This window comes from Capsicum annuum, chromosome 2 (genome assembly GCF_002878395.1).
Source record: "Capsicum annuum cultivar UCD-10X-F1 chromosome 2, UCD10Xv1.1, whole genome shotgun sequence".
NCBI classification, from domain to species: Eukaryota; Viridiplantae; Streptophyta; class Magnoliopsida; order Solanales; family Solanaceae; genus Capsicum; species Capsicum annuum.
In genome coordinates, this window is record NC_061112.1 from 93,395,598 (window position 1) to 93,417,557 (window position 21,960).

At 34.7% G+C, this 21,960-nt stretch overlaps 1 protein-coding gene across 2 annotated transcripts; it reads left to right on the forward strand.

Annotated features, from left to right (window-relative positions):
- Positions 1-9,544: 9,544 nt before the first annotated feature.
- Positions 9,545-21,271, forward strand: LOC107858767 (plant UBX domain-containing protein 2). Of its 2 annotated transcripts, XR_007052069.1 has the most exons (4): positions 9,545-10,862; positions 15,084-15,362; positions 20,389-20,520; positions 20,729-20,860. XR_007052069.1 is itself a non-coding variant. In XM_016703551.2 (3 exons), exons 1-3 carry the CDS (start codon positions 9,870-9,872, stop codon positions 20,981-20,983), a joined length of 1,527 nt encoding a protein of 508 aa, XP_016559037.2. In that variant the 5' UTR covers positions 9,552-9,869; the 3' UTR covers positions 20,984-21,271. The 2 variants fall into 2 exon arrangements, 1 of the variants encoding a protein (XP_016559037.2); XM_016703551.2 differs by lacking the exon at positions 20,389-20,520 and having other exon boundaries at positions 9,552-10,862; positions 20,729-21,271.
- Positions 21,272-21,960: the final 689 nt, after the last annotated feature.

The window sequence follows — 21,960 nt, forward strand, 5'->3', positions numbered from 1 at the left end:
TTCAATAATAACACGAAATCAAAGTCCCAAAACACCAAAACATAGCCTTCTTCTCTCAAATTCATCAATAACACCTCTTAGGGTTTCAACCCAAATTTCAAGAAAACTCAAGATTTCACCATCACTTTTTGAAATTAAGTCAAGAATTAGAATCCCCAAACCAAGGGCATCAAGAATATCCGTTCAAAGTCGCGATTAGAGTCCCAAAAGCAAGAGTTCATCCAAAGTTCATAATATAAGCTATGTGGGGTTTGAACAAGAACACTTCATTCGTTCTTGTGCCCAAAGATTTGATTTTTATTAAAGAATTTCATGTTTTTGCAAGTGGGTTTATACTCAAATTACTTTATTTTGAGTTTATGAATTTATAAGTTGTTCAAGTCTTGAATTGTATGATATTTTACCTATTTTATGTTTTGAATTGAGAATTAATGCTATGAATTGCATATCCCTACAATGAATTAATGTTTTGAGTGTTTCCAAAGTTGAAGTCAAGAATTAAGCCTTATTATGAAATTTAGATCATTTGAGTATATGTTGATGCTTTGAGCCCAAGTATGAATTTTAATGTTTCATGAAGATGTTGTTGGTATGATTTGATAAACAAGCATTCCAAATTTTTAGAAAGATTGCTCTTTGGCTTAAGTTAAACTAGTAATCCACACTATTTTGATTTAAAGCAAAGAGAAGCATAGTTGGCTTTCATTTTATATTCTTGGACTGATTTAAGGTGGATTTTTCTAAAAGTTCTGAGCCTAAATATGTGAGTAGTATTTAGCACCGAGTTGGTCTTGATTCCAAGGTTTCATGCCCCAGAACTATGAGACACCGTAGGATTATGATTTACCCCAAGTGGGTTAAGATAGTGATCACTAAAGTTAAGGTTCTATTACGATGGCAAGGGTATAGAACAACTCTCCCTAATGTGGGTAAAACGTTGGATACCATTTCAGCTCACATGGTTTATGTCAGTTAGAAGAAACTCCCAAAGAGTCCCAAAGTTCCATAATCCCAAGTCTTTGAGTCCCTAAGTTTCAAAGGAAGTTCTTTATTCTCTTTAAGTTAAAAGTATATGTTTTGAAAATTGTTGTTTTAAGATTCCTTTCGTTTACAAGATTTGAGAATAAGAGAAGAATACAGATTTTAGAACTAAGTATAATGACTCACGAGATTTATGCTACATGCTTCATTATTTATGACTTATGAGATTTAGATTTCAGATTTATTCAAGCCATGAGTCATTTATGTCAGCATGCATGATTTTTATAAAGATTGATGATATTGTTTACTTAGTGCATACACCTCCATATACTCGGTACATCCTCAAAGTACTGATCTACATATACGTCTGTGTGCTACATTGTCTCATAATGTAGGTTCAGGTGCTCAATCTCAGCAGCGACATTGACCTCCGAGTACCTCCATCTACACTTTTGTAGTTGGTGAGTCCTCATGGTTCGAGGACCTATTTCCCTGATTTCAGTCTTCGTCGTAGTTGATTTATTTCTTTTTAGTTCAGTTAGAGTCAGTTGGGGGTTTGTCCCAATGACTCTCTAGTTTCTTAGTAAGTAGAGGCTTGTCGGACTATTAGTTGAAGTTTTTTGGATTCTCAGTATTTGTTATCCGAAAGATGTTTTTCAGTTATTTTAATTCAGACTGGACGTGATATAGTATTAGTGCTTGGTTTATTTATCCTAAAGTAAGTGTTAGAAGTAGTAGCAGGCTCAAAGGGTTATCTTAGGGCTACTTGTAGCCTTAAGCACCATGTGACACTTCAGGATGAGATTTCAGGGCGTTACAGTTAAACTCTCACACCTTATGTCGATTATTGCATGGTTATAATCTTGAATCCAAATTGGTCGGTCTTAAGGTGTACGGAGGCAAAGTTAACCTCTCATACCTTAAGCTGATTATTGCATAGTCACCATCTTAAAGCCAAACTGGTCGGTCTTAAGGTGTACAGACATGAAGTTAAACTCTCGCACCTTAAGACAATTATTGTATGGTCACTATCTTTTGGCCAAATTAGTTGGTCTTAATATGTACGAAGGCAAAGTTAAACTCTGACATGCACCTTAAGCCAATTGTTGCATGATCACTATCTTAAAGTTAAATTGGTTGGTCGTAAGGTGTACGGATGAAAAGTTAAACTCCCATACCTTAAGTCGATTGTTGCATGAGTTCATTAGTGAAAGGGCCCATACTTAGAGAAAACCATTGCATAAGTGCATCAACGAAAGAGTCCATACTCAAAGAAGATCATTGCATGAGTGCATTGGTGAAATGACCCATACTTAAAGAAGACTATTGTATGAGTGTATCTGAGAAAGGGTCCATACATAAAGAAGACCATTACATGAGAACATTAGTGAAAGGGCCCATACTTAAAGCTGAACTCGCCACTAATTTTGAAGCCAAATTGGTCGGTCTTAAGGTGTTCGGAGGTGAATTTAAACTAATGCACCCTAAGCCAATTATTGCATAGTCACCAATATTAAAACCCAACTGGTTGATCTTAAGGTGTACGGTGATGAAGTTAAACTCTTAGACCCTAAGCTGATTATTGCATAGTCACCAATATTGAAGCCAAATTGGTCGGTCTTAAGGTGTACGATGGCGAAGTTAAACTGTCGCACCCTAAGGCGATTGTTGTATAGTCACCAATCTTGAAGCCAAATTGGTCGGTCTTAAGATGTACGGAGGTGAAGTTAAACTCTCTCACCCTAAGTTGATTATTACATAGTCACCAGTCTTGAAGCCAAATTGGGTGATCTTAAGGTGTACGGAGACGAAATTAAACTCTCGCACCCTAAGCCGATTGTTGCATAGTCACCAATATTGGAGTCAAATTGGTTGGTCTTAAGGTGTACGAAGGTAAAATTAAACTCTCGCACCTTAAGCTGATTGTTGCACGTTGCTATTGCTTTGATTCTACAAAAGAAGAAAAGCAAAGAGACAATACAAAGAAAATACAAGCAGAAGAGAGATTGTTACCTGACGGGACGTCTCACTTGAAAGTCATATATCACCAACTTGGATTGAGACAAGATATTTTAGTAAGAATGAAGCCCTCAAAATCTAGTTTGAGCCATTCAACATACCCTTTGATGGTGACGTTTTCGCATCAAGATATAAATTATTTGATGAGGCAATGCGAATCTGAAATTCTCTTTGCTGGACAAAATTAAGGATCGACTTCAAAAATTATCTAAAATAATTTTAAAGGTCATAAATTTCAAATCTTGGATATGTTATAGATGCATGTTTCTGGTACCTATAAGTCAATTGGATTACGATTTCGACATTCCCACATTGAGATATTAATTTTTTAGTCTCATCGCTCAAATCTAAAACTGCTAGTGCACAAAATCCAATGATGATTTTGGGATAACACCTGAAATGATATCAAAGGTATAAATTATAAATTTTGAATATATTATATATCTTTGTGTCTAGTTTCACAAAAATCAAGAGACTTGTGATTTTGTCCTTCCCACTTCAAGATATAAAAGTTTTGACAAAGACGCGTAGATCTGAAATTTTCAGCAAGATAAAAGTTAGGGATAACTTCAAAAATTTATCGAGAATTGTATTGAAGAATTTTAAATTTGAATTTTGGATATGTTATAGATCTCGAAATTTGATTTTTGAAATATTAAATGGTTGATGATTTTGATATTACTACAATAAGATATAAATTTTCTACCACTAACATGCTAGGCTGGAAAAAGGTGACGAAAAATAGAAGGAAAAGAAATTACCTCAACATTATTCATGGCTTGGAAACCCTAAAATTACTATTAACAAGTGAAAACCTACGTCCTTTTATAGCATAGTAGGGCGGTTATTTCCTTCTCCTATATAAATTCAAATAGAAAGATTTTCCCTCTCCAATATAAATTCAAATTGGAAGAGTTTCCATCTCCAATATAAATTTAAATTGGAGATTGTTTCCTTCTTCAGTATAAATTCAAATTGGGAGTTGTTTTCATCTCCAATATAAATTCAAATTGAAAAGGTTTTCATCTCCAATATAAATTTAAATTGGAAGAGTTTTCTTCCTAATTAAGTAAGAAAATTTAAATTGGAAGAGTTTTCTTCCTAATTAAGTAAGACAGTGAAAAGTTTTCCTAACTCTATTTGGAATTAGATAAAGTCAAGATATCCTAGTAGAAGTGGACATTATTAAGAAATTAATTATTGGAGTTGGATATCATGTCTCACCAATGAATCTTACGTGTAAAAATTCAGGAAATAAATCGAGACATAAAAAAAAGAGTCATTGAGAGACAATATCAACATGTAAATTGCATGGTTCAATTTTATTTTTTTTTAACTAGTGAAATAAGGTGTTCATATGTATGAAAACCTTTGAAGCACGAATGAAGCATGTTTAAATAATCATACTTCAAGTCTAGTCTCTAAAGTATACACTCGATCAGTCATGAAGCAGGGGCATTTTGTGAGCAACAAAATTTTATTAAATTAAAATCCGTACGAAATTCAGATTATATTAAATTCAAAATATATTAGTCCTTAATAAATATTGTGGATTAATATAATTGAATTAATTATTTAAGTTCAAAATGTATGGATTTAATAAAAGTTCAATTTTTATTGGGCTAGCCCATTGATTTAGGTTACAAATGATGAGCCCAATTTGTTAAGCCCAAGATATTGTCATATTCTAGAGGCCCAAATAAGCACCACGTATCGAGTGGTGTGGCATACCAAGTCAAGTAAAGGAGTCAATAGGACCATACCACATGTCAAAATGATGTAGTAGGCCTAGTGAACTCAGAAGTTCATAAAAGGCGTCATGTCACTTAAATCTGATTGGTCAAAAGAAGTTCATATTCACCATGATATGACTCTTTATTTCCTACAACTATAAATAAGGGTTCATAATTTAGAAAAAGGACCAACAATTCTAAGAAAAAGCAAGAGAGAGCTAGTAGATCAAAGGCCACAGTTTCTCCAAAAGTTCAAGCATTCAAGATCAAGACCACATGATTCAAGAACAAGTCTAAAAGCCCTTGAATTCAAGTACAAGTCAAGATCAAATCCATCAAATCCTCAAATTAAGTTCAAATTTAATATCAAGCTTGAAGCCCTTGAATTTATATTTGAAAAGGCGAATCCGAGGATTCATAGAGATTGTAACACTCACATATTGAAATTAGTAAAATAATTATTGTAATATTTTTATTGTCCCAATTATTTATTTTCCAACTCAAAATTTTATTGTCCAACAATTCCTTCAACATTTCTATTCATCTTGCCGCTTCTTGGGCACCACAATGAACTAATTATCTTATTATTGTTGATCTTGATTTGACATTAAAAGTATACTGATTTTTATCCTAGGTGTTTTATGGTACAAAATGACACAGAACCAAAATATTAGGGAAAGGAGAGTGAGGGGAAGAGGGGGCAGCCCTCAGCCCGTTCACTCAGTACTCAGTAGCAGCTCCCGTATTCATGATTCACTTTTTTGGCATCTTTTTCTTTGCTTTGACCGCGACTTTGTTTGGTCTTCCTCTTTCCTTCGGCCCATGTTTCAAAGCTAGCAAAAATTTTGAGCCTTCGAGATCTTTCTTGAATGGCGGTTAGTCAGTCCTTTTTTTCTGTTGATACCAAGACTGATGCTTTGACTGTCTCCCATATCATTCGATAATAAAGATCCACTACTTGCCTTGTCGACGCTGGCGGGTATGTAAAAGATATTCTTTGTTTTCCATCACTTTTAATTGTGTCAAAAAAATATTGTGACATTTCAGTTCTTATGGATTGGTCAAATCGATTATTCTTTATGTAGCAAAATGGTCGATTCCACCGATTATAATCGAAAAGTAACCCATGTCATACTCCTAGGAAAAGCTCGAACAACTTTGAGCAAGAGGGTACCTGTACCCAAAACCGACACAGGTGGGTAGGTAGAGAATACTTAGGGGCGCGAGACAACTCTCTCTATGGAACTCGGCAAAATAGCCCCGTAACTTTGGGAGAAGGGGTGTCTCTTCACATCATAAAGGGGGTCGCTTGGTCCTTTTCATTTAGTTTTTGGCTTATAGACCTAGTTAATTGTCCAACCACTATCTTCGGTCATCCAGAGGTGTATATTCCTATTCTGCCTGGATCCGGTATCATCAGTCATATCGTTTCAACTTTTTCAGAAAAAATGGTTTTTGGGTATCTAGGCATGGTTTATGCCATGATCAGTATAGGTGTTCTTGGATTTCTTGTTTGGGCTCATCATATGCTTACTGTGGGCTTAAACGTTGAGATTCGGTAGAGGGGATAGAGCTGATAAAGGTGACCAGCAGGGAGATCAGGTTCGCCTTCATCGGGTTTGGACGTTCAGCTATTCAAGGAAGTTTTGCAGGGAATGCTGAGCGCTAATCTAAGTCTTGAGAGAGACCTACATCTATATATAAACGCTGGTTTATCAAGAATACGCAAGAAAAGCACTTCGAATTGTTGATTAATCGTTAGAGATAGCTTTAGCTTCAGGGTTAAGACCCGGTGACGGAGTGTAGAATGCGGGTAGAATACGGGTTTTTAGGGGATTCGGGTTATAGGTTACAATTTACCTCTCCCTTTGGCTGTCCCGTATAGGTTACGCTTTTTGGAGAGAGATGAGTCTTTTTATTAGAAAGGGGTTAAGTGCCAGTCGTTAGGAGTGGAAGCCGGTGGTTTGAAGTGACTACCTTACTTAAGCAATTCTTCTTATTCTTCTTCTTTCTTAGTTGAAGTTCCCCTTCTTCGGTAGCTAGTTCAATGGTTTCTAAGCTGAATGACTGGTATTCTCTGGATGGACGGTAAATCCAGGTATGCTGCTGGTCTTTATAAGGACCAAGGGAATCCTGGTCTAAACGACACCAGTGAATCAAAACCTAGCATTTTTTGAGATTACTAAAAAAGAATACGATTTAGTAGACACATTGAGTTTAGAAGCAGAGTTATTGAGAGAAGGAACTTTGGGAAATAGGTACAAGGAACAATTGGAAAATGGAAAATTTGTATTTATTAAGAGGTTAAAAGATTGTTGTTTGATTCACGAGGAATTCATAAAAAGGATTCAAGAATTGGCAAAATTGAGTGATCTTCAGCGAAGTTTGTTTTCTCTAAAAACATATTATTATTCAAAAAATGAAAAGCTTCTTGTATTAGCTTACAATGTGCCTATGAGTAGCTTGAATTCTCTTTTACATGGTAATATTTCTTCTAACTATTTTCTTTGTATTTCTTTTTTTTTTTCCTATACCCCTCCCATTTAAATGTCGAGATAAGGAGAATCTATCAAAAGTTGTGTATCGTAAACTATTTTTTATTTGGTCAAATAAAGTGTATAATATCGTTAAATTTTTCAAGTTCGTTGAGGAAATGTGTTATTGTTTTCTTATATGATCTTTGAATAATATATATCTCATGAGTTAGAGTTTAAGATTGAGTTAGATTTGATGCATTTTCCTTCACATACGATCAAAGTCAGACTTAATCATAGTCTTGGTTCAATATTGGTCCACCATGCTTCAATATTGGTCCATCATATTATGTTATACACACTTTAGATATCCAAATTTGGACATGTGGGTTCGCGTCAAGTATCCCATATTAAATAAGAGAACGAGTTATTATCTCGTGTTGTAATTTTGGACAATTTTCGCTTTGTGAGCTAATTTTATAAATTGAATTAGGTTCAATGTACATCTTGTTATTTATAAAACTCCTCAAAGATTTTCACAAAACTAGTTAATGTATTCTTGACAAAAATATACAACTTTGTTCCCTTAATTTTCTTTCACCTAATTTTGTTTCTGAACTTCACATGTTTGTCACATAAAAGAAGATGGAATGACTAAGAAATCCTAAATCACATGGGAAGTAACGATCAGATCGTCTATGAAGTCGTTCGTGGCTTAGAATTTCTCCATACTCAGAGTCCTAACATTTTTCATGGTAACATAAGGTCATTCAATGTTCTACTCACCAATTCTTTTGATGTTCATCTCTTAGATTAGGGATTATTCATACTTTCATGCTAAATGCCACCATAATTGTCCTCTCCCCGGCTATCAGACACTGAAAGTGGGATATGCCTTGAAATTTCTCAAAAATCAGATGTTTATAACTTTGGTGTCCTGTTGTTGGAATTTCTGACCGATATGGCCCTGTTAGACGCCATTGTCAAGTACAAAGTGATTGATTTGCCTAGTTGAGTTCGAATAATGTTTCAATAAAAGTCTGTTATTGATACTTTTGACAAGAGTGTGGTGCAAAATTACCAAGAATTTGGAGATCAAATGGTTCAATTGTTACAACTAGCAATTTGTTGTACCTTCAAGAATCCTACTAACAGGCCTTTAATGGTTGCAGTTTTAAATCATGATGATGTTGTTCTTCTAAATAGTTTTTTTTGGCAAGACGGCTAAAAAAATTTATTCGTCTAGCCATCACAACTTTGTAATTGATGTCGTGTATAATCTAAGTATAATATATGCATACAATTTTTGTCTTAGCTAAAATTTGTAAAATTAAAGATGAAGATTATTTTTGTTGGGTTGGGATTACTATGTATGTAAAGTAAAAACTCGAAATTATAATACACCCCGTGCAAACTGATACAACGCATTTCAATTTAATTTTGCCTATCTTTGTATGTTGAGTAAATGAGAGACTAAACATATTCGCTCAAGTTGAAATTTTTATTATTGATCATTTTCTAGTTTTCTTTTCCATTTTGAAATTTAAGATAAAAAAATGATTAGCTTAAAGATGTCCAAAGTTAATTACTTACATTATAAGAAAAGAAAATAAAGTAATTCAAATAAAGTATCGCAACGACTCAAACTTTTAACCTCAACCCTCAAGGTTAAAAGTGAGGGGTGCTTAACATCCGAGCAATTCTCTCTTTTCATATTTTGTGCTTTATATTCTATCATTTCAATGAATATTTGTAGTGTGAACTTATAAAGGTTCAAGTATAGAAAATTTTTCGTGTAGATTAAGAAAAATATCATGGGTGAAATAAATGCTAAAGAATATTTTACTGTAATTTTTGGTGAAATTTCAAAATATCATGAATAAAAGAATACTACTCCCTTCATTTATTTTTTGCTCATTTATTTTAAACTTTACAATATTTTGATTGGTCGACATCAGATCTCATGTTCAAGATGGTCTACCAAGCTCTAAAGCCTGGCCCAAAATTCCCTTTGGATGTAAACCCCTTTTCCTCCAACATCGGATTTCATGGGTCGGATCTGATCGATTCAATTGAAATCTCCCTGATCAATATATACATATCAAGCCCTAAAACATATCTAGTGTGACTATGAGTATTCACTGATCTATTTGGATCCGTTATTAATTAAAACCAAATCAAATAAAAATTAATTTATTTAACCAATTTAATTCAATTTTTTAATTTGGATCAATATCTACCTAAAGAACAACCCCTAGGAAATAAGCACCTAAACAACTCCTCCATGATAATTTCAAAAATGCCGCGTTTTAAAGAACAATTCCGCCCAAACACGCCTTAATAACAAAATCCAAAATCAAATTGGTTGCAAAAAAATAACAATAATAAAAAAACTCTTTTTTCCACCACTTTTTCCTCCTCCTTCCCCAAAAATTTCAACTCAATTTTTTCCTTAGATTTCCCATCTCAATTCCACAAAAAAATCTCAAAGAAATCTGAGGAACATTTCCCCCTTTTCTCACTTTCTTGATTCTTGATTCTTGATTCTTGATTCTTGATATATACAAAGAAAAAAAAAAGGAACCAACCCGATATACATAGGTTGATTTTTTTTTCTTGATTTTGATTTGTATTGAATCTAAGCAAAGGGTGTTGTTGAAAAATGGGTGACATGAAGGATAAGATGAAAGGATTCATGAAAAAAGTCAACTTTTCTTCATCATCAGGTAAATTTAAAGGTCAAGGTAGAGTTTTGGGTAGTGGTAGTAGTAGTAGTTCTTCCTCAAATAATTTACATGCAAATTCAAGAACTTTGGCACAAAAACCAAGAAATTATGATTCAAGAATTGATAATAATAAAGTAGATAAAGCTGATGTAAAGGATGGTTTTGATAGTTGTTCAACAACCTTGGCACCAAAACCAAGAGATGGTGATTCAACAATTGAGAATAAACGTGATGATAAGGTTAATAGAAGTGAAATAAAGGATGGTTTTGATCCCTATGATGAATTAGGTTCAAGAACTTTGGCACAAAAACCAAGTAATTGTGATTCAAGAATTGAGAAAAAAAGTGAAACAAAGGATGGTTTTGATCCATATGGTGAGTTAGTTACTAGTGGTAAGAGGAATCCAAAAGGGTATTCACTTAATGTGTTTGAGTGTCCTGTTTGTGGTAATGGTTTTGTTTCTGAAGAAGAAGTTTCAACTCATATCGATAGTTGTTTAAGTTCTGAAGTGAGTAATTTGGATGTTGTTGAAAGTAAAGTTGTTAGAAGTGAAGTGGAGGAATGTGTTAGTTTATATGTTTCAGGAAAGCCATCAGAGGGGTCAGTTGAGGTGGTTATGAAGTTGTTAAAGAATATCGGGAAGGAGCCGATGAACGATAAGTTTAGGAAAATAAGGATGGCGAATTTGAAGATTAAGGAGGCTATAGGTGATGTTGTAGGTGGAGTGGAGTTATTGGAGTTTGTTGGATTTGAGTTGAAAGAAGAAGGTGGGGAAATTTGGGCTGTGATGGATGTTCCTTCTGAAGAACAACTTGTTGTACTTAGGAATGTGGTTTTGCTTTTGGAGCCAAAGAAGGTTGAGGAGTTGGCATCAGCATCCCAAGTTAAGGGGAGTGAACCAGTTGAGCCGAAGAAGATCGATAGACAGGTAGAATTTGGATTTTTTTTTAATCAAAGTTCGATCTTTTAGTTTCCATGTGATGTTAAAGTCCTATACGGAATGTCAGACTCAAAGCTTTAGTTTACTAATGCTTGAATAGTTAAACTCTTCGATACTACTGAATATTACTTTTCCTGATGCTTCAACGATAAAATTTCCTTGGTGTCCAATATTTTCTATTAGTTGAACATGCTGTAGTTTGTCTTTCGATTTCTTTTTACATATATTGCTTCCTTGTAACAACATGTTTTTACAATATGTTGTTGTTGATGATGTTTTACCTCAATTATCGTATTGTTATAGTTTCTTTTCTGTTATGATTTGCTGTTTTTTGTTATTAGCTGTTGTTTTGTACGAAGGGGAGCCTTGGAGTAACTGGTAAAGTTGCATCCATGTGACTAGGAGGTCACGGGTTCAAGCCTTGGAAATAGCCTCTGCCAGAAATGCAAGGTAAGGCTGCGTATAATACACCCTTGTGGTGGGGCCCTTCCCCGGACACCACACATAGCGGTAGCTTTAGTGCACCGGACTGTCCTTTTTTTTTTAGCTGTTGTTTTGTACCTCTGTTACTTCTTTTGCTGGACTGCTTTGGACTGTTTTTCTTGAGCCGAGGGTCTATTGGAAACGGCCTCTCTACCTTTGAGGTGAGGGTAAGGTGTGCGTACACACTACCCTCCGCAGACCCTAGTTTGTGGGACTACACTGGCTATGTTATTGTTGTTGTTGTTGGTCTTTTAGTTTCTATGTTCTCTTCAAAGCTTTAGTTTACCAGTGCTCGAATATTGAAACTCTTTGATACTATTGAATTATTACTTTTCCTGATGCTTCAGCGATAAAATTTCCTTGGCGTCCAGTCATTTCTCTTAGTTGAACATGACGTAGCACCTTGCTATTTCTACTGCTTCCCACTAAGCAAAGCCCTTTCTCATAAGAATTGATGAATACTGTTGTCATCCTGACATTAGCCGGTTAGTGAGATTTTCTGTTATTTTTGTGTCGGGATACTATATCTTCTGGCTTGTTGTATTGATTAACTGGACCTTATATGTTTGAGAATGTGATGCTTAAAACCATAATAACAATTGAAATAGGCGCATCAATAGCACTATTTTCTTAAAAAGTTAGCGGAATAACTATATCTTTACTTATTTCCTTATATATGCCTTCTGAGATGAGCTTGTTCGATTCGTTGACTATATTGTAATTTTTTATGCTTAATCATACATTCACACTCATGATACTTGCGTATTTCCTTGAGATAAGGATAGCTATACTTGTACGCAGGAGATGAAATAATAACAATATGTTGGGTTTATCATTTTGTGGTAACATGTATTTCTTTTAGAAAGGGAATCCGAGCATCTAGTTGGTGGTTTCCATTTATCGGTCCTTCTCATGGTTATCAGGATTTTGTGGTAACATGTATTTCTTTTAGAAGGAGAGCTATAGAGTGGTAGTACTGAGTACTGACATACTTTTGGTCTGAATTATTCTTCAGTGAGACTTGTAATAAAATGACAATTATAAGGTTCTATAGAATGTGATCGATCAGTTTGTTTTTTTCTCTCTGTCATAGTTCGTTCTCTGTGTAGAAATCTTTAGGCAGAAAGCAATCGACATTTTCTAGACTAGTTCTAGGCATGGTTAGTTCATTTTAGAAACATTGAAAAGCTGTAATCTGTTCCAATTACTTTGGATTGGGTTTCTTCATTAGAGATATTTCTTAGTTACATGTACTGATGAACCTTTATTTGAAAACCATTACTAGTTAGACAGACGGACATCCCCTGTTGTGTCCTTTTTTTTTTAATACTTGCAAGTCAGCTACTGTGTGTCAATCCTCTGGACCTTGACGGGACATTGACCTCACTCTTTGATTGCCAAAATATTTCTCTTGGACGTTTAAAAACAAAATTTTCAAAAGAATAATCCAATGAATTAGCTTGAATGAACTTTGTTGGGAAGTTGAATGAGTCAAATCTTTTTTTTTTTGGGATATTAGAATTTACAGAATTGATGGAGCATGTCATCTATCTTTTTTCATGTTTTCTGAATGCATCAATGCTTATAAACATAAAAATATTCTTTGGTGCAAACTTTATGTCATTTGTCCTCCTATGTGTAAAACCAACTGGTAGTGGGAGGGCCAAAAGTTTGGCGAAGGATGTGCAAATTTTCTTCTCAACTGTGCTAAGAGTGTACAAAATTAAATACACTCTCATTATAACTAACATTTAACCTTTGTGTACACTATATAATTTTCCGGCGACTCTTTGCTTAACGTGGCTCACCTTACCAACTGGATGTTATAAGAGATCCTATCTAGCTGCTACAGATATAAGCTAAAATATTCTACATTTTGCTATATCCAGTTAGATATTTAAATGTTGCCCCCTATACTCATCATTTAATTTCTGTTGAGAATTTACCACAAGTTTGTAGGTCTTGACCTTGAGCCTTCATCTTAATTGTGTGTATTAAAAATCGACCAATAGATCTAGACCCTTGGAGCAAGTGACTAGGAAAAGATAAATTACATTTGAAGCTCTAGTATTATTTGTTTGTGTGTTTTCTACTTATGTAGTTCAATGCCATTTTTAGCATGTTCAACTGGAGTTATCACGTGGCCTCTTTTAGCCTAATGCTACTCAGATTTTTGAATTAATCATTTTCTGCATGCGTTAATCAGTACTAGGACCTCACTTGTTTGGGATTGAGGCGTAGTTATTGTATAAATCTGTACTGGCAATGAAAGTTCTATAGAGAGTATGCTGGATATCTCGAACTAAACTTCCTTTAGTTGTTTGCTATTTTCTTTATGTTTTATTTTTCTTCTTTTATAGAAACAATGCTTTGTATTATTCTAAGGGGGTGCCTTGGAGCAACGGAAAATTGTCTCCGTGTGACCTATAGGTCACGGTTTTAAGCCATGGAATCAGCTACTAATGCTTGAATCAGGGTAGGTCGCCTATATCACAAGCCCTTAGAGGTGCGGCCCTTCCCAGGATCCTGTGTGAACGTGGGATGTTGCACCGGCCGCCCTTTTTGATGCTTTACAATATGTTCAACCAAAAGAAAGCTACGTTACTCGCAATGTATTATAAGGATTTTTTCTCGGTCTAGTTTATTCATAAGCAAGATCAGCAAAAGTACCTAATTATTGAGCATTTAAGGGCGCATAACCTCCATGTATAATCTTCCGACTGCCACACTCTTGTCAAATCAGTGTGGCTAGTGTTGGTGGATTCTTTGTCCTCCTTTTTTGCTTCCTCTTCATTTACTTTCTCATTTGTTTTTTTGGAGCCGTTAGTCTTTTTTCTCAAAACACTTAAGGCCTCTGTTTGATTTTGGCTTTAGGTTACTAATTTGCTTGAGCTGCCCCTGTGCCTATTAATGCCATGACTCAACCCATGGCCTATATGTCATATGGGGACAACTTTATCATTGCTCCAAGGCTCCTTCTCAAGCGTTTTAAGAGATATATGAGCGAAGGGCAAAAAGACAAAGCATATCAAAACATTTTAGGACCTTTTTTCAGCTTCGAAGTACTACATCCTATTTATCATTGTTCATGTGTGACCTAGTCTTCAAGGAAAGTGGATTTTTGAAAGAGTTAAAAGGGGCCTCTCTCGAGTTTTCAGGGTTCCAAACCTTGTCACAAGGTGGCTTCTCAGCTCCAGAACCCTTCTTCTCATCTTAACTCCTAGGACCCTAAGATTTCACTTTTGCACGAGTAATTTTGATATAATTCCCCACCTTGCTTTCAGTGTGTGCTTCAAGTGTCTTTTCACCTCAGGTCTAGAAAGATCATTTTGGTGAGAAGTTGGTGAATATTATCAAGCTTAATTTTGTTGAATACGGTCAATCTTAAGTTTGGAAGGTTATATCAACACTTTCATACTTTTGAAACAACACTCTAATATTCTACTTATATGACATTTTATTGTTCACAGGTTGTCTGTAGTATTTTGCTTTTGCTTCTTCATTTCCGCTATTTTTTTCTCTATACTGCTTTGGACTTTTTTTTTCCTTGAGTACTAGAAACAGCCTCTCTATCTCCAAGGTAGAGGTAAAATCTGCAGCAAACCTTACCCTCTCCAGACCTCACTTTGTGCGATTAGAGTGGGTATCTTGTTGTATTCGTTTGACATTTTGTTCAGCACTTGCCCTATTTTCTGCGTCTGACATTCTTATTTTTATACTCTACAGATTAAGGTGTTCTTTTCTGTTCCGGAGAGCATCGCAGCAAAAATTGTGTTACCTGCCTCATTCTTTAACCTCTCACGTGAGGAATTGAGAAGAGAGGCAGAGATGAAGAGGAAGAAGATAGACGAGTCGAAATTATTGATTCCTAAATCTTATCGGGAAAAGCAGGCAAAAGCCGCAAGAAAGAAGTACATAAAATCCATTATCCGAATACAGTTTCCGGATGGAGTGTTGCTTCAAGGTGTCTTTCTACCTTCTGAGTCAACTAGTGCTCTTTATGAGGTTTGTACTTTACTTTTACTTTACTTTTTATTCTTATTTTCTTTATCTTTATGGTTGAAGAGTGCCCTTGGCATAACCGGTAAAGTTATTGTCAAATGTGACCTGAAGGTCACGAGTAAGAGTCAAATTAGTAAAATCTAAATTGGTAAGAACTTTATGTATTCTCTTCAAGGAACTTATGTTATATTCAAAAGCAAAGCTTCAATTATTTCCAAAATACTAAGCATAGAATGCATTGACTTTTCGAGAGAAATAAAAGATTCTTCTCTCTTACTTAATCTCTTATTATCTTCACTTTTTAAGTACGTCGAAGGATTATGGCACAACATTAGCATATTTTTGTAGAAGGATGTGATATAAATAAGGTAGAGGTAAACCTAGAAGAACGGCACAAATATATATTTTGCACTTGAGCCAAGGGTCTTTCGAAAACCACTTCTTTATCTCCATTAGGTAGAGGTAAGGTCTGCACACTCTACCTTCTCCAGACCTGGGATTACATTGGGTAAGGTCTGCCTATACTCTACCTTCTCCTGACCTCATTTGTGGGATTACATTGGGTATGTTGTTGTTATGTGATATAACGAAGTTTTAAGCTTTCAAGATATCCGATATACGGTACAGTGAGATTACTAAAATACATGAAAAGTACAAGGAGTCTTGGGTGTCGAATCAGTTTCTTTCTTATTGAAAAATACTCTCTTGCAATAACATTAAAATAGAAAGGACAAAAGGGCAAGTAATTTTACATATCAGAAACGAAAAGGAGGAGGAGCACGGGGGACGAGTAGATCTGTACAATGAAGATCTCTGCTTGCGTTACATTCGACATTTTGTGTAGTTAGATCTGAGTTTGCATTAATCACTATATTGGTGAAAGTATAGCTGGCATAGAAAAATAATGTTAATACATAAAAATGATTGACACCAAATTATAACTTTAACCTTAAACTTTGATAGTGCACAAATAGGACCTTTAACTATTCAAAACCTGAACAAATATAACCTCCGATATTGCAACCCCATGCGTGAGTCTCACTCGCGCCTACGTGGAAAGGTAATCCAATCACACGGTGTCATGTCGTTAAAAGGGCTGACTTGGAGAGAGAGGTCATATTTGTGCAGTTTTGAATAGTTAAAGGTCATATTTGTGCACTGTCAAAGTTTTGCTTTTTGTGTTAAAACGACGTCGTTTTTTTTTTTTTTTATTATTATTATTATTATAATTTTTTTATTTATTTCTATAGTAGCAGCACCTAACTTTTTTAAAATTTTAAAAGATTATTATTATTATTATTATTATTATTATTTTATTTATTTCTATAGCAGCAGTACCTAGTTTTTTTTTAATTAAAAAAAAAACAGCCACTAGCAGGGATCGAACCCGCACAGTAGGCTGAAGGAAGCGCCCAAGAAGAGCAAATAACACCACGGGGCTATCTAAGTGTCTTGTTTCATGTGGTTCAACATTAATATACATACATAAATATACATTTTCTATCTTATATATATACAACGTAATTTTTTTACCGAGAGGGTTCACATGACAACCACGTAGGTCCGCCCCTCGTTAATTTAATAACGTTAATTTAATAACATTTTAATTACGTTAATTTGATAACGCTAATTTAATATACTACTACTACTATCCTTAATAACATTAATTTAATGACGTTTTATTAAAACTATAATTTTTTTATTATTAGTATAGTTTCATCTTTAATTTAATATTTAAATATATAATATTTAGATATATTATATAACTTAAATTCGTTCTCTGCTTTATAATATATATACGTACCCACTCAATTTTTTCATATGAGGCTGACCCGCCTAATTAATAAATCTTCAATATTGCTCTTTTTCCGCAATGACAAAAAGAATTAGATGTCATTTTCATCTTTGAGCCGAAAATAATGAAAAAATAACAGTGAAGAGTTATTTAAAGGTCATATTTGTGCACTGTCAAAGTTTAAGGTCATATTTATGTATTATGCCCTTAGATTTTAAGCTTGACGCGCCCAGTTTTGCGTGTTGCACACGCGTTTTGCCACGTAGGATTGGAGGTCATATTTGTGCAGTTTTGAATAGTTAAAGGTCATATTTGTGCACTGTCAAAGTTGAAGGTCAAAGTTATAATTTGGTGTCAACTTTAGGGTCATTTTTATGTATTAACTCAAAAATAACTAAAGCAGAAATTCCATGTTTTATCTCTGTTAGAATATGAGTAGGAGTACGAATAGCATATATAATCTTACTTGAAAAAGGATTGTAATGTAGTGTCCTATTAGGAAAAGGATTAGAATGTATTGTCTATAAATAGGGCCTCAATTTAATAATGTAGTTACAACAATTCAATAATATTTTTCTCTTATATTTCTCACAATCTCCATGTAAAATAAATGTCGAATAAGCTGGATTTATTTCTTGAAAGAATATTCTTCCCTTTTCTTTCTGAAATATAAAATTACTCACCCCCTTCTTTTTTTTTTTTACTCAAAAAAAAATAAAAATAAAATAAAATATCAATCCTTAATTCTGGTAATGTGAGTTCGCTACCCTTCGAAGCAAGCTTTGTTCCTCTCTAGCCAAATTGTCCATAAGATGCACAAAGGAATAGTTTTCCATGTCTGCTTATCTCTTTTGGTGCACCTGTTCTTGGCAATAAGCCGTAAAATAATGTTACCACAGACAAAAACCAAACATCTACACAAATGCAAAACACAAGAAGAAAGCTGAACCCCCTTACCATCTTCGAGGAAGGGTGCAAGAGGGGTCGAGTCTCAAAGAAAACTAATTACTGACCTGCTCAATGAAATAACAACATTTCCTAGCCTGTCTTGATCCAGTAAACATGGAAATTCTAGTCGTGACACTAAATTGAATCTGCCGCAGAATATTGCACTGTTGTATATTATGCTTCCTGAAAATCTTCCAGCTGCGTGCTTGCCATATAAAGTAAACAATTGCTCCCTAAATTGCAGCAACTGTTTCCTTCTTGAATTTGCTCCAGTGCCATTGCTTGATCTGTTGTAAGATTGCCGTAGTTTCCATACTTAGAATATTGATTCCAAGCCAGGTGGTCATCAGTCTTCATACTCCAGTAGTCCATTCACAAGATACAAACAAATGATTGGCATTTTCTATGTGTGTTGTGTACAAAGAACACAATATGGGTTTTCACTATTTATCCCTATACTCATCAGTCTGTCCTTTGTTGACAATCTATTTTGAGCTAAATTGCTCGGACTTTTCGCTTTCTGCACCCGTGTTGACACAACGTGGGTGTGGGATTTGTAGTCGATCTAGTCAACCAAATTTGGATACTTCCACCAAAATCGATAGAGAAGTTCTGGACAAATTTATTTCTGTAATTTAAAAAAAAACAAAACGTAAGGCGAAATTGAAGAAAATGGAATACCTTGTATTTAGAAATTTCGGCTCCCGTCAGACGCACACACCTTTATAAAGTTCATTAAAAAAAAAAGAAAGAAATTTCTATGTCACTTCTTTTCCTTTTGCCTCCTTCCAAGATTCTTCTCTTGATCAATATTTTCTCCTCAAGTTTTCCACATAATATCTCATAAGTTAGGTTTTATAACTCTATTTTTAGATATTTGAATTATTTTTAGCTGTATACTGCACCCGTATCCGGACCTGGATCCGTATGTTCATATCTTAAAATTTGGATCACGAAGGATTTGACCTCTAGATCTGCACCCACATTGGACACCTGCACCCAAGTCCGACCAACTTAGATTTTGGGTAGCCAGCCACACTATGAGCCTATGTCTAGGCTGCAAGAGCTTCAACAAAACAAGTTCAGCTATATTAAGTTTTGATCCAGGTGCCAACGAAACATTATAACTATTAGTAACAGAGTAACTACCAGGAGTAAGTTGGTATCGGTCATTCCTATACCAATTTACCATTTCCAATTTCATTTTATTAAGCTGCTTCCAATACCAAATTCTATCAATGGGGAGGTATATGGCTCCAGAACTCAGTTACATTCTTCATATAAATACCATGTATCTATTTCACCCATAAAGCTTCCTCATGATTCAAAAACATCCATATTAAACTTTCCAACAGCTGCTAAGTTCCACAATTTACAACTTCTGATGTTTACCACCTAGGCTCTTAGGTTTACACATTGTTTCCCAAGATACAAGTGAAACTCCTCCTTTTCACATGCTGCCCAAAGGAATTCTCTACATATTCTATCAACATCCTTAAGAATATTCTGAGGGAGGATGAAAACAGCTCCCAGTAAGTCATGATAGGAGAAGAGAAAAGAGTTAATAACCTGTAATTTGCCTGCATATGACAAATATCTAGTAAAGGAGGCTCTAATCTTCTCTGTGATACTCAAGACCAGCTGATGACAATCTAGTTTGTTCCACTTCTTAGATGAAGGGGGTGGGGGGTCTTAAATACTTGATTGATAATAAATCCATATGTGAAGCTAGTAGTCTCCAACAACCTGCTTTATGTGCTATCATCTACTCCTGCCACAAACAGACTGGATTTGTCTGTACCAGTCCAATAGTATCTGAAAAATGTTGTAAAGCTTTCCATAATTCTTATGACAGATTCTTCCTTACCGTTACAAAAAAATCATCAACTCATCTGCAAAGATGAGATGAGAAATTTTATGTTCCTTACGCACAGGATGGTATCTAAAATCTTGAAGTTGGCCCATCAAAGCTAAGATTCTTGTCAAATACCCATGACTAGTATACATAGGAGAGAATATATTGGATCTTCTTGTCCCAAATCCCTTCTACCTTCAATTATCCATTCCCTTCACCATTACAATTAGCTACTTCTAGATGTTTGATTGATCCGAGGAAGGCTTATGATATGGTGTAATGGGAGTTTGTACAGGAGATGTTGGAGGGATATGGTTTTCCTGCAAAGTTTACTTGATTATGACTTGTATAACCACAACTAGGTTCTCTGTATAAGTTACCCTTTTGTTAATGAAATGATTCTTCATTTTGTTTTCTGATTTTATTTCCAGATGTATTGTGGTTTTATCTTCATGACTCTAGATATGACATGATCCCACTTGTGCTGCACATTCTTGATTTTGATATGTCTTACTTGAGCCAAGGGTCTTCGGGACACAATCTCTCCACCTTCACAGGGTAGGGTAAGGCACACCACCTTCTCTAGATCCCACTTGTTGGATTGCACTGGTTATTGTTGTTGTATTTTGTGGTTCTTTCTTCATTGGTAATCTGGTGTCTCTACATGTCATATTCCAGTTAAATGTTTGTCAGCATGTATACATGTGCTTTTACTTTATGTTTTTCTCGTAGATTTTTCTTCCTCATTTATTCTGTTTTTGTATTTTGTAGTTTGTGAGCTCAGCGTTGAAGGAACCAAGCTTAGAGTTTGAATTATTACATCCGGTGCTTGTCAAGAGGCGTGTGATTCCCCATTTTCCAGCTCCTGGTGAGAGGGCTAAAACACTTGAAGAGGAGGATTTGATTCCTTCAGCTCTACTCAAATTTAAGCCTATCGAAACAGATTCCATTGTCTTCACAGGTCTCTGCAATGAGCTTCTTGAAATCAGCGAGCCCCTCGAGAATGGATCAGTTGCTCCCTCATAAGCCTCTGACTCTCTCTCTCGACATCTACATTGTTACTTTGGAGACTTAACTGTGAACTTCCAATTCTTCTTGAATGGATCTGGAAACAAGACCAGCAATTCTTGATTTTTTCTCTTCATGTTCATGTTCTTGTTTGTGCAAATCATAGGTTAAACTGTACAGTCCTGTTGTATTATTTGATTGATACATCAGTTTTTTCATAAACTTTTGGTTTCAAATTAATGGACTGAATTGAGAACTTGATAATTTGATTGATGAAATACATGGCAAATCTGTTTACTTGATTAATCTAATAATTAATTTATCTCAATTTTCTTTACTTCAAGAATACGTTTTGTTGAAGAATTTGATCACAATGTGGCTACATAAGTAACACGTTTTGGTTATAATCGAAATGAATGTGCTGTTCTTTAAATTCAATCCTTGCCACTTTTCAATCCAACCTACTCTATTTGTTTTGGGACAAATTACCTGACGTGGAAAAAACATTCATACGTAATTAAATGGAGTAGCTAATACTTGAAATAATTACGGTTCGTAACTTTAAACTAAACAAAATTTATATGTATTTGATGTCTTAATATGTATTTGGGATCAGGCTCCTCTCCATTTTTCCAAGTCCCCATTTTGATTAATGACACATGGCATAATTAAATTAAATGGTTAAGATTTAATTTGTTCTAAATTAAACCTCTAACTATGGTTAGTATAATATATCAATTAAAAATAAACTGTTTTTATCTCTTTCATTTTTTCAATATTCCCTTCCTATTATTTCTCTCACTTCCTCTTATTCCCTCCAAATTGATCAATTATAAATTTGGTAACACCTAAGATTATGGATGCAGAAAACTATTTCATATTTTTACCACAAAAATAAATTTTCACAAAAAATCCACAGAAAGTTGAGAGAAATATGAAATAGTTTTAAAATATAATCTTGAGCAAAAGAATTGGAGGACTGAAAAATATTTTCT